This window comes from Salvelinus sp. IW2-2015, linkage group LG20, assembly GCF_002910315.2.
Source record: "Salvelinus sp. IW2-2015 linkage group LG20, ASM291031v2, whole genome shotgun sequence".
NCBI classification, from domain to species: Eukaryota; Metazoa; Chordata; class Actinopteri; order Salmoniformes; family Salmonidae; genus Salvelinus; species Salvelinus sp. IW2-2015.
In genome coordinates this window covers 3,508,701-3,521,992 of record NC_036860.1, presented here as the reverse complement: position 1 = coordinate 3,521,992, position 13,292 = coordinate 3,508,701, and the positions used below count along the sequence as shown (strand labels likewise).

Here is a 13,292-nt window from a genome sequence, read left to right as displayed (position 1 = left end):
AATTGTGGTAAGAGAGTAATTCTGCTCATATATTAAGTATGTATGAACTACACATTGACACATCCAGCCCAAAGCGAGAGGTAAAAAAAAATACTTAATAGTCGCCAAAGTTCCGTAGCGTGTCTTTAATGGTATGTCACAGCTCATTTGCAATAAAGAGTCCTATACATGAACGTCCTGACAGGAACGTTGCTACTGCTGATCAAAAGGAAAGAACGAGACAAACAAAAATCTTAAGAATATGAAATATATTTTGTTTTGATAATCACACACACATTCCAGTTTTTTTTAACCCACCTTCATTAACAGACATGGCTAAATCAAAATTCAACTATCAAACACACGTACACATACAAATCGCACTGAATAGATTTAATGGCATCCAACCCTTCTTTAACAGACTGTTTTGGTCACTGACGGAATACAGTATCATATTCATAACCATTACATTTGTATTACTGATGAGGACACTCTAAAAGTAGAGAACAAAAGGGTTATTTGCCATTGAAATTGAAATTGAAATAGGCACATCAGGCATTTCTGAGATTAATATTTAAAAATCTATTTCCAAAAAGAAACAGATCAGTGGTTGTTGTATTCTTCATCTATTCTTCATATTCTTCATTCCTAGAGGACATAGTGCTGAGTACTTTTTTTTGGCTGATACAACCAATCACAAAGGCAGAGGAGCGGGAGATGAGTGCTGCTGGGATTTTGGCAGTAAAACCTAGTTGCATTACTGAACTGTGTCCAGCAGGAGGCAGAAGGGCTTTGTAACAGTCACACTGGAGTCTGTTCACAGAGCTGTTTGAAGAGGAGGATAACAGTAAACACTCCATGACACAAGCCATGTGGGACTGTAGTCTCAGGATACCAGTGACATTTTAGATGAGGAGCAAAGGCACGCCTCTCTGGAGCACATCCTGTGCAATTTAGACAATGTTGTAGATTTAGGCCAAGCATACAGACCATTCATCATGAGTGGCATAGCTTAGAGGAATGGGGGGGTGATGCTCTATCATGTGCAGAATCACATGATAGAGCAGCACTTGGTATTGTGTTTGGATGCCCTCTTTCCTGTTTCCTCGGCTCTGTAGCGTGGGGTTGGTCTGGGGGGATCATCCTCATGTCCCAGATCCTCAACCTCTTCRTGAGTGTAGCCCAGGATGACAGGTGGAACAGGGCCCTCCACAAAGACAACCAATCCACTCACGTCCTCCTCATCATCCTCATGCCCCACAGCCTCAACCTTTTGCCCAGTGTAGCCCAGGAAGGGTTCAGTCTCAGACCCAAGAACYGGAGACTGAAGAACAATCTCCTCCTCACCCGCGTCAGAAATGATCACCCGCTCCACCTCCACCAACTCTCTATCATCCTCATGGCCCAGACCCTCGCTCTCTGACTTTACCTCAGTGTAGCCCAGGAAGGTCAGTGTGACAGTGCCCTCCACAAGGTCTACCTGACCTACTCCTGTCTCCTTGTCCATCTCATCATCCTCACAGCCCAGATCCTCAACCTTTTCCTCAGTGTAGCCCAGGTCGGTCGGTCGGATAGGGCCCTCCACAATTTCCACCACTCCTATTTCTATCTCCTCGTCAATCTCATCATCCTCATGCCCCACAACCTCAACCTCTTCCTCAGTGTAGCCCAGGGTTGTAGGTGTGGCAGGGTCCTCCACATTGTCCACCTCCTCTTCCATCCCACCACCAACCTCTATCTTCTCCTCTGCCTTCTGTTGTGGTACAACTGGGATCTCATCCAGCAGCACTTGCATCCCGACATCGTTGATGYCACTAAGGAGCTGTCCCAGCTCCTCAGCAGAAGGCTGRCCRTCTGCSCCGCCGACGTGGTGGACGCTCTTCCTGCTGTCATTGAACACCGTCTCCCCCAAGGCCCTGGGTGCTCCAGACACGGGCACCACAGACCTGATCTTGGTGACCCCTGTCTTTGAATCCCTCTCCACCTGCACTGCAACCATCCCCAGCACTGWAACACAGAGGMAMAAATTATKCAGGGCAATATAACAGTCAAGTCACTATATTTGGAARCATGGTCAGAGCARGGATTACCTGGGCTARAGAAACATAAAARATTAATGTTAWYTTCTACCCATACCACRACTCAAATACTATCAATWTAGCCTTTKCCCTAAAGSAAGGRCTACATTACCAGTAGGTGAAGGGCGAGGAGGCACATTTTTGTGGCATATGTCAGAGCCRTCTTTGCTAATGTCAGCCTGCACAACATGAGTAAACAACACAAGGTCAATGTGCAGGCTCACAGTGCACAACCCAGTACCCTTTCCACTCTCCATAGCCCCCAGCATGCATAAGAAATGTACCAAGAGAAACAAAGTGGGCTAAATATAACTATCGCCTGCATTCTGCTCCAGCCCTTCAACCCAGCCAGCCACATRGTTAAGCCGTACCCTGGAGGCAAAACCCAGCCACAGGAACAGATATWGAGAAAAATATGGAGAGAAATATGGTTTCCCTCATAGRYAAGGTATGTATAGATTTTRACTGTGGCTGGGCCCGTCCCAAATSAAWGGTGTGGATGATGATGAGCACTATCKCATTTCTGTGGTGGAATCCTCCCCAAACAYTACCTGATCGACCTTCCAGTCCATTCTCATGGAGAACCCTTTCCATTACTGGCCCAGGGAGCTGACCCCCAGCAGCTCTGATGATGTCTAAAAGATAAAGATACAGTGAYCTAATWCAAAACCATTGTACTTTCKATATACAAATGCTAATGTGCTGCGCGACAATCATGCGTTTGAGTTATATCATATCAATTATAAYACAATCACAGCTGTGGCTTCATTCTGTCACCCTGATTACATTAGTGTCAGTCAGAAAGAGATGAAAGAACAGTCACATGCAGGATGGTCTAAGAGAAAGTGAGAACGAACGAGATATCCAGGCCCAGGGCTAAAGGACCATGCAGGTGAAGCTTACCTTGTATCCCACCCTCTTCAATGTCAGCCTATGGGAAACAGAGGAGACCATTTTAAGTGGAACCCCTGGTCCTAACAGTCCTACAGTCACTGTCTCCCCCAAACACTTTCCTCTTCATCCCTGATCTCTCCCAGGCCCTGCGCACTGCCATAAATATGTCACAGTAACCATTAGAGCAGCGTGGCGCTGGGCTCAGCTTCGTCACACCATGAGTGTTAGAGATGAATACACACTGAACTTCCTTACCAAGTGTTAGTGTGAGCTAAATATGGACCATACATGAACCTGAATGTAAAAGTTCAAGTAATGGCCAGTATATTATATACACTGAGTGTGCCAAACACACCTGCTTTTTCCATGACATAGACTGACTAGGTGAATCCAGGTAAATGTTATCTTATTGATCCCTTATTGATGTTACCTTTCCTAAATTAGTCATGGATGGAGATAAGGATTTGGACTTGTGGTTTGACTTAATTCTCCGTACTGGACAATGATTATAACGGCGATTCTGATCCAACCATAAATTCATACATTGTGTCCCTGAACTGAGAGGATGGAAGTTCAATATGTAGCTAGGTGTAGTAGGCTAATGTTAACTAGCTAATCGTTGCCCATGAAAGGAAGTTGGGCTAGCGAGCAAGCATTTTAGCCACGTAGCCTAAGGCAATAAAAAATACAAGTGTGTACAAGTGTGTACTGTATGACAGAGTCATAGACCGTTTCGTCAACAGGAAAGAGCAGGATGACATTGGCGTTTCTCTACAGGTAGGGTGAGTCAACATGTTTCTTCTTCTTGCATGAACACAAAAACACACATACAAATCAGAACCATGGACAGCCAAATCATATTTAACTTACATTGATTGGACTAAATTGTTTTTGGTATATTTTAGTTGTCCCTGTATTAGACTAAATAGGTGATTTGATGGTGTTGAAATGTCGAAGTTGAAATGGTGCTGAAATAGTGGAGGCAGCTCCTGTTTTCATTTTGACTTGCAGTAACTCTCTGTGTTTCTAAATCAATAGTTGTTTAGTAGTCCGAAAAAGTCGGAAACATTACTTTCTTCACCATGCTGTAGGTCATGAAACTGTTTGTTACGTGCAATATGCTTTGTGGACTTTACAGAACAGAGATTACTCTCCGGTTTTGTGATGGAACAAAGGAGTGGTTGAATTTATTCTGCCACTGTGTCTTCTTATTGTCTCTGCCTTAGGCATACATCCCAGCACAACGCATATGAACTTACAAGTTATAGAACAAACAACGCAATTATCACAACGCATACACTATATATACAAAAGTATGTGGACACCCCTTCAAATGAGTGGAATTGGCTATTTCAGCCACACCCATTGCTGACAGGTGTATAAAATCAAGCACACCGCCATGCAATCTCCATAGACAAACATTGGCAGTAGAATGGCCTTACTGAAGAGCTCAGTGACTTTCAACATGGCACCGTCATGGGATGTCTGTTTCCAAAAAGTTGGTTTGAGAAATTTCTGCCCTGCTAGAGRTGCCCCGGTCAACTGTAAGTGCTGTTATTGGGAAGTGGAAACGTCTAGGAGCAACAGCGGCTCAGCCGCAAAGTGGTAGGCCACACAAGCTCACAAAACTGCCGAGTGCTGAAGTGTGTAGCGTGTAAAAATTGTCTGTCCTCGNATGGTGTTGAAATGTTGAAGTTGAAATGGTGCTGAAATAGTGGAGGCAGCTCCTGTTTTCATTGCGACTTGCGGTAACTCTACGTGGTTCTAAATCAATAGTTGTTTACTAGTCCAAAAACGTCAGAAACATTAACTTGCTTGAGCATGCTGTAGGTCATGTAACTGTTTGTTACATTCAATATGCTTTGTGGACTTCACCGGACAGATGTTGCTCTCCGGTTTTGTGATGATACAAAGGTGTGGTTTAATTTTTCTGCCACTGTATCATCTTATTGTCTCGGCCTTCGGCCTATATATCACAGTGGCAAGGCATATGAACTAACAGGTTATAGAGCAAACAACGCAATTATCACTTTTTTCTGGCTTGGCTTCACAAGTGATTTTACCCACACACTGCTACTGGTGGAATGCTTTCAACACCTTGTAGTCCATGCCCTGACAAATTGAGGCTGTTCTGAGGGGAAAAGGGGGTGCAACTCAATATTAGGAAGGTGTTCCTAATGTTTTGTACACTCAGTGTATGTTCCCCTGTAGAGTTCACAGTTGGTACGGGGTCAAAGTCCTGTCAGTCAATAGCCAGACACACCCTTTAGGGCTCCCCCAATGTGTAGGGCTATAATGTCACTAAATGTCAGAGTCAGTTTTCCATTGGGTAGCATACATAGACTTCTACTTTAAAACACGGGATCGGCACTTTGCAATGTACTGTGGTTTATTTCCAAAGGGAGGCAAAAACCAATCTGCTGAAAAGGTCATAACTGCATGAACAAAGGGATACTTTACTATAGAGAAGAGTGGTTTCTGCTGAACATCAATCTGTAGAATCAAAGACTTAGTGAGGGAAAAGATCTTGAACTGCTGTAGTTGTGAAATATCGAAGCTATTTATATTACACAGTTCCAAACTGAATCAGCTGTTATTAATGTAAAAACATTGAGACTATTGAGTAAAACAGACCATTGGGGTAAAAAAGTATACCGAACATAAATATAAACGCAACATGCAACAATTTCAACGTTTTTACTGAGTTACAGTTTATAGAAGGAAATCTGTCAATTGAAATAAATAAATTAAGCCCTAATCTACAGTATGTATTTCACATGACTGGGCAGGGGCGCCACCATGCATGGGCCTGGGAGGGCATAGGCACACCCACTTCGGAGCCAGGTCCACCCACTGGGGAGTGGAGGTCCTGGACTGGCGTGGTTACGTGTGGTCTGCAGTTGTGAGGCCTGTTGGATGTACTGCCAAATTCTCTAAAACGACGTTGAAGGTAACAGCTCTGGTGGACATTCCAGCAGTCAGCATGCCAATTGCATGTTTTCTCGAAACTTGAGACATCTGTGGCATTGTGTTGTGTGACACAATTGCACAATTTAGTGGCCTTTTCTTGTCCCCAGCAAGGTTCACCTGTGTAATGATCATGCTGTTTAATCAGCTTTTTGATATGCCACACCTGTCAGGTGGATGGATTATCTTGGCAAAGGAGAAATGCTCACTTTCCATGTTGCGTTTATATTTTTTGTTCAGTATATAATGGGGAAAATCTGCTAAGATATTTAATATGGCACAGAGGTATTTTAATTGATTAAGTATATTAAAAATCATATTGAAACTCAGGTTCTCAGAATGTCTCTGCTTTCTCCACTTGCCTGGTTGTGGCTCTGGGCATTGGTGACTGTGTAGCTTGTGGATTCAATGACCTCCACTATATCCTCACCAGTTGGCAACCTAATACACACACATTCCCACAATGATGACCGTAACACCCCATGACACATGAAACCAACACATTAACATACAAAGCCATTCACAAATACAATACATACATACAGAGGCATGACTACAGTTCAGGGGAGGGTCAGTATCAAGTGCTTTATYTAAGAGATATATCAACATCTGAGCATATCAACTCCCTCAGCCAACAGGCATGGGGAGTGATAGATTGTGTGTGTGTGTGCCGTGGGTGTCTCACTCCTCTGTGTAGTTCTCAGCGCTGCGCCCAGGGACAGGCTGAGGGTTCTCGCTCAGCCACTGGTCCCTCAAGGACTTCCGCTGTGAGGAGAGATTTGGAGAGAGAGAGAGGGATGGAGAGAGAGAGAAAGAGGGTTGGTGACTATAACTAGGGTCTGCTATGTCCTGTGCAGTTAGCATATGCATGAAACGGCCTATGCTCTGAGCCATCTCTCTCAGCATGCAGCTCCCCCACCTGCCAGCTCATCCTTTCAAAACAAGCCTATTCTCTCAAATTCCCCATAGCAAAAGAAGCTAACAAAAACAAAAGCCTTCTGTCTCTATGAATACTGAAACGGTTATCCAGCATCCAGTAACCAAAACAAACAGCCCCTAGGCACAGAGCTCTGGCTGCCATTTTGGATCTCCAGCAGGATGAGTGAGGCCAAGAGCCTGGTGTTGTCTGTGAGGGAGAAACTGCCCCCAACTCCYGATCCCTCACAGGGAGGGCTCAGAGAGCCACACGTCCTCGAACCCGGGTGTAGGCTTGATAACAAGGAGTCTGATTGCGACTGACAATAATAAACCTGACCATGTTAATTTTGAGAGTGTTTGTAAATGGACCAACCTGCATTGGCTGGGACTCAGTTAGATCCCTTTCAACCTGTGAAGCAGAAACCTTCCAGAGCCCAGAGGTACAGTAAAGGAGGTATCCTCCTTTCATTCTAACTCAGGTATGACAACACCAAGCCGAGGGGTGAACATAGTCCTACCTGGCTCCAAGCCTCATCAATTAGTCATACGACAATGTGGGGAGTGTGATAGCAAGCTAAGCCACCACAACAGACAGACAGTGGTGAAAATGACACAACATTATATAGGAGTGGTGGTGACACTAAGTGGGCCTTGTTCACAACTATTTGCCAAGACAACCTTTTGGATGGAATGTATGTGACCGCTCCATGTGGACCAGTCTCTTACTGTGCTCAGAGTCAGAAAAGAAATGTAAAACAGGAGGGGAAGTGAGCTGTGCATACAGAGATGCTCTAACTGCTGGGCTGACTGGGAACAAGAGACTGTTCTCACACTTCACACTGAGGAAGAAGCGAAAGCCCGGTGGCCTTCAGACAACTCTCATTCCTCTGCCATGTGTAAGGCTGGTGCCGCCAGCACAGCACACATCCTCAGGCAAACCCAGTAATGTAGAGTAGACTGTTTGTGTGGCGGCTGCCTGAGTCATATGTGTTGATGGAGCGGTTCTAGCCACTCCACCACTGATCTGACGTGAAGGAGTTAATGGGGTCCAACAGGGATCAGTGCTGGTGGTCCCAGTGGAGGAGAGAGTTACTGACAAAGATCAACACAATGCACAGCTCTCTCTCTCTCACTCTGACTCACTCCCTCCCTATTTCTCTACAACCACCTCATCATTTCAGTTCCTCTCTTTCTTGTGATTCTCTCTCTGCTCACAGATGTCATGGTAGCAGAGGTCATGGTAGCAGAGGTCATGGTAAGATGATGAGCAGAAGAGAGGTGAACAGGAAGGAGGGAGAAAAATACTGTTATACAGAGGAATAGAAAATGCCTCAGGACACCTCATGGTGTTGGGGATGTTGTCTGGTGTTATGGAGCTAATTGAGTTTATCATCACACAGGAGGGCTCCACCCTGGGCATGCGAACCAGCTGCCAGACATGTGGCTCCCTGCAACAGGCAACAGGGAAGGACAGACAGACAATCCAGACAGACCTTGCGCTGGGCCTGTGTCAGCCACTCCTCCTCCATCTCCCTCCTTGCTTTCTCGTCGTCCTGCTGCTTACGTCGCTTGTCCTGGTGATGGGAGAAGAAGAGAAAGAGACCAACAAAAAGAGAGAGATTTAGGGTTGAGTGGAGGTAGAGATATACTTATGTTTCTGAACCTAATGAGGAGCACTTCCTGTTATTAAGCATCTCAGACGTGTGTCACCAGAGAGACAGAGTCCCACAGCTTACACTGCTTTCAAGCTCTACTGAGATAGTCATAGTTGTCATTTGAATGATGCTGGAGAAGATAACAGCACAACTACAGTACTGTATATCTTACTACAGTATAACTGAAAAGCGGTGACAGTAGATTACAGTGACAAGCCCCATAGACATATATGCTGTTGACCGGTGGAACAGCTGGTTCTTTAAGGTCAAAGTGCAGAGAAACGGAGGCAAGGCTAGGAGCACGTGGGCATGCCAAAACTCCATCTTCATGAGCTAGTCTGACAGTAAACACACATATCACACATACTGCACATTCAGTTTCTGTTAGGAGGAGCGGTTCACTCCCATACACTTAGCACCAATCCAGGCCTGAGACAGGAAACCACCACTGCTATCCCTTTGGACTTCTCATAGTTTCCCCAACATCCCTCCTTTCAAAAGCAACTGCAATTAGATTACGCTAAACAGAAGGGCTAATTTAGATCAGAATTTAATTAACGATTTTTGGTCTAACCTAATTCAATAAGAACTGTGTTGGGGCATAACATGTGGGAGTTGGCAGACCCCACTGCATCAAAGAAAGACAGGATAAAGCATGGAGGAAGCATGAGCATTATGTGTGTGTTGTGGTGTGTGTGTGTGTGTGTGTGTGTGTGTGTGTGTGTGTGTGTGTGTGTGTGTGTGTGTGTGTGTGTGTGTGTGTGTGTGTGTGTGTGTGTGTGTGTGTGTGTGTGTGTGTGTGTGTGTGTGTGTGTGTGTGTGTGTGTGTGTGTGTGTGTATTTCTACTGTGTGTATTTCTTAATGCTCAAGGTCCCTGTAGTGTTTAACCCTGCTGGTGAGGTCAGTAGTGGCCCTGAAGCAAATGCCATGCAACCCAATTGAATTATTCAAACATGGACAGACCGGGGAGAGCAGGCATGTGATGTGGAGTACATGACTGGGGGAGAGCAGGCATGTGATGTGGATGTACATGGCTGAGGGAAGCAGGCATGTGATGTTGATGTACATGGCTGAGGGAGAGCAGGCATGTGATGTGGATGTACATGGCTGAGGAGAGCAGGCATGTGATGTGGATGTACATGGCTGAGGGAGAGCAGGCATGTGATGTGGATGTACATGGCTGGGGAGAGCAGGCATGTGAGTGATGTACATGGCTGGGGGAGAGCAGGCATGTGATGTGGATGTACATGGCTGAGGGAGAGCAGGCATGTGATGTGGATGTACATGGCTGAGGGAGAGCAGGCATGTGATGTGGATGTACATGGCTGAGGAGAGGCAGGCATGTGATGTGGATGTACATGGTCCTGAGGGAGAGCAGGCATGTGATGTGGATGTACATGGCTGAGGGAGAGCAGGCATGTGATGTGGATGTACATGGCTGGGGGAAATATCCATCATATAAGCATAATGTATAGTACATGTCAATGTGCTCTGTGTGGGTTGTGTGCCGAATGTTAGAATGTCTTTAATTGTGTTGACTTCTGCAGAATGTGAGGTTAAACATTTGAACTATTTACAGATCACTGCCTTGATGCAGAGTAAACGTCTCACTGCCCTGACCGTTGTTGGGCGTCTTTATCAATATGCTCAAGTTCAAATCAATTTGTAAGGTGGAACTAAAACCCTGAGACTCACCTCTATAGCCTGCACTCTCTGCTGGTACTTCTCTGCCTCGTCCATGTTGGGTCTACAACACAAGAACACAGAGGAGAGTTATAGTTACTTTACTCCTAATGTAGCAGTCCAGAAAACTGTTCATCTGAGCAAACCATATAAATGAAACTATTATTTAAAGTTGTTCCACACATATTTAGCGAAAGCGCATAACTGATTTTCAATTCCCCTCGCTGTGGGACAGTGGATGAGAGAGTGTGATGATGTGATGCCAGATCCTAGATCAGTCATATATCAAAGCAGTGCAGAGGCTTCTCATGGAGAGACTGCTACACTACTGTATTCTGTCATGTACTGGGTCCTTTGGGTGTTGTCCTGTCATKCTTCAAACCACCAACTACATGCTCATATTATTATACACTTTCCACAGAGGTGACTGGAAAACTGCCTGTTAGCAATATCTGCACTAGAGATGATTACTACATAATTCTTATATCATTATTTTCTAAAACCCTAAGTGAGAGAGCAGAGAGGAACTGGGAGAAGGGAGAGCACATAGCAGCCTTTGATGCTGAGTTGCTGAGCTCCCAACAGTAATAAGGCTGATTGAAATTAAAGGAACGATTGATTCCTGGAGCAGCAACCTCACACACAGGGATAAAGTGTATGAGGAGAGGGAGTAAAACAGAGGCTGTGGAGAGGACTATGGATCCGTTTGGCTTACAGTAAGAGTGGGAGGGCAGAGCTGCTCTCAGAAGATATATTAGGTTCACACTGCCTTTCCCCTATGTTATCATTAACTGTAAATAAAATGCTATAAACCAACCTGTCGCAGCTTTGATCACTGACATGATAATGCCACTAGTCCAGAGTGTAATACACAGTGTACTACAGTACAGAGTGTACTACAGAGTGTACTACAGTACAGAGTGTACTACAATACAGAGTGTACTACAGAGTGTACCACATAATGTACTACAGTGTACATAGTGTACTACAGAGTGTACTACAGTACAGAGTGTACTACAGTACAGTGTATTACTACATAGTGTACTACAGTACAGTGTTTTACTACAGAGTGTACTACACTACAGTGTATTACTACAGAGTATACTACACTACAGTGTATTACTACAGAGTGTACTACACTACAGCATATTACTACAGAGTGTACTACACACAGCGTATTACTACAGAGTGTACTACACTACAGCGTATTAGACATGTCCTACACTACAAAGTATTACTACAGAGTGTACTACAAAACACAGTATACAACAGAGTGTACTACACTATAGAGTGTACTACACCACAGAGTGTACTACAGAGTGTACTACACTACATAGTGTACTACAGAGTGTACTACACTACAGCATATTACTACAGAGTGTATACACTACATCGTATTACTACATAGTGTACTACACTACATCGTGTTACTACAGAGTGTACTACACTACAGCTATTACTACATAGTGTACTACACTACAGCGTATTACTACTACGTGTACTACACTACAGCGTATTACTACAGAGTGTACTACACTACATCGTATTACTGCATAGTGTACTTACACTACAGCGTATTATTACAGAGTGTACTACACTACAGCGTATTACTACAGAGTGTACTACACTACACGCGTATTACTACATAGTGTACTACACTACAGCGTATTACTACAGAGTGTACTTACACTACAGCGTATTACTACATAGTGTACTACACTAGCGTATTACTACAGAGTGTACTCCAGTATCTCATCCTGTCATCTATTTTAAACACACTTAGAAGTTTTGACTAAGAAGCGCTGGAAGATGCGATTGAGTCAAACTCCAACAACTGTCAGAAGGGCTACACACACACACACACACACACACACACACACACACCACGCGCGCACCCACACACACACCGCCACACACACAACAACACACACACACACACACACACACACACACACACACACCACCCACACACACACACGCGCACCCACACACACACATGCGCACACACACACACACACACAGCGCACACACCACACACACATGAGCACACACACACCGCACACACCACACCACACACACACACACAACACACACACACACACACACACAACACACACACACACACACACACACACACACACACACCACACACACACACACACACACACACACACACACACACACACACACACACACACACACACACACCCCTCACTCATCAATAGGCTCACTCTGGAGATGCTGCTTGATTGAAGTTGCAAATGTGTTAAGCAATAGAGATCTATAATGATTCACAGCCAATGACAGCCATTTCATGAGAGCAGATTATATATAAATATACAGTATTATAATTATACAGGTTATAATTCAACCTCAGATTTTACCTTATACGTATCTTTAAATTAATAAATATTATATTCACATTATATACATGATTGGTATAACTAGCCTACTATGGAGAATGGTACTCGAGGCACAGGTGACTATATTTGAAGTACCGTTCTGTCCAACTCAGATTGATACTATATGCATAAGTGGTTAGAGATTAGGATGGTTGTATGGTGTCTGAGGGCTGCACAGCTACAGTGTGATATAGCCATAGTCAGCCACACAGGGCTATTGTTAGTCTCAGGCGGGCATTGTGGTGAGGGTGACAGACGGCTCTAGAGGTAAAGGGGGTGTTGTATTGACGGCAGGGCTGTGATGGAGAGGGAGGGTGTGACGTCTCACACCCAACACGGGGGTCATTAGTGGGCATTGTCACGGTGATGGAGTGCCACAGGCAGAGGTTCATTAGAAGAGGCACAAGGGCGCTGCCAACCCGGGGGACTCTCCTTGTCCAGATGATGGACGTCTTACACACTGCCAACCGCCAGCCAGCCCAGAGCCCCCCCACTCGCTTGGACACCCCAGTCCTTCTGTGTCTGTCTGTGTATGACTGGCTGCTGCTGCTGCTACCCTGGAGAGAGTATACCACTTTGTTTGTACAGTCTGGAGGTGACTGAGATGAGCTATGGTTTGGGGGGGGGGGGGGGGGGGGGCTGTGTTGCTTTAGCAGTCGAGCTGCTGTTTCTAGACACCATTTGTCGCATGGTATTCTCTGGGAATCAGCAAATG

The 13,292-nt window shown here is 45.0% G+C and overlaps 1 protein-coding gene and 1 long non-coding RNA gene across 4 annotated transcripts in view; both read right to left on the bottom strand.

Moving 5' to 3' along the window:
- The window catches only part of LOC139029381 (uncharacterized), a 235,317-nt gene that overhangs the window by 143,575 nt on the left and 78,450 nt on the right, over positions 1-13,292 (bottom strand). The gene's annotated exons all lie outside the window — the stretch shown is intronic.
- LOC111981621 (paralemmin-1) overlaps positions 106-13,292 on the bottom strand; it is a 29,242-nt gene continuing 16,055 nt past the window's right edge. For 2 of the 3 annotated variants that reach the window (XM_024012991.3, XM_024012992.3), the window contains exons 2-8: positions 10,188-10,239; positions 8,330-8,410; positions 6,604-6,683; positions 6,281-6,359; positions 2,961-2,988; positions 2,609-2,692; positions 106-1,986 (exon numbers count right to left, since the gene is read on the bottom strand). In XM_024012991.3, coding sequence (XP_023868759.1) covers positions 1,031-1,986; positions 2,609-2,692; positions 2,961-2,988; positions 6,281-6,359; positions 6,604-6,683; positions 8,330-8,410; positions 10,188-10,232 — 1,353 coding nt within the window. In that variant the 5' untranslated portion in view covers positions 10,233-10,239 and the 3' untranslated portion in view covers positions 106-1,030. The remainder of the gene's footprint in view (positions 1,987-2,608; positions 2,693-2,960; positions 2,989-6,280; positions 6,360-6,603; positions 6,684-8,329; positions 8,411-10,187; positions 10,240-13,292) is intronic. The other variant, XM_024012993.3, reaches the window with a different exon arrangement.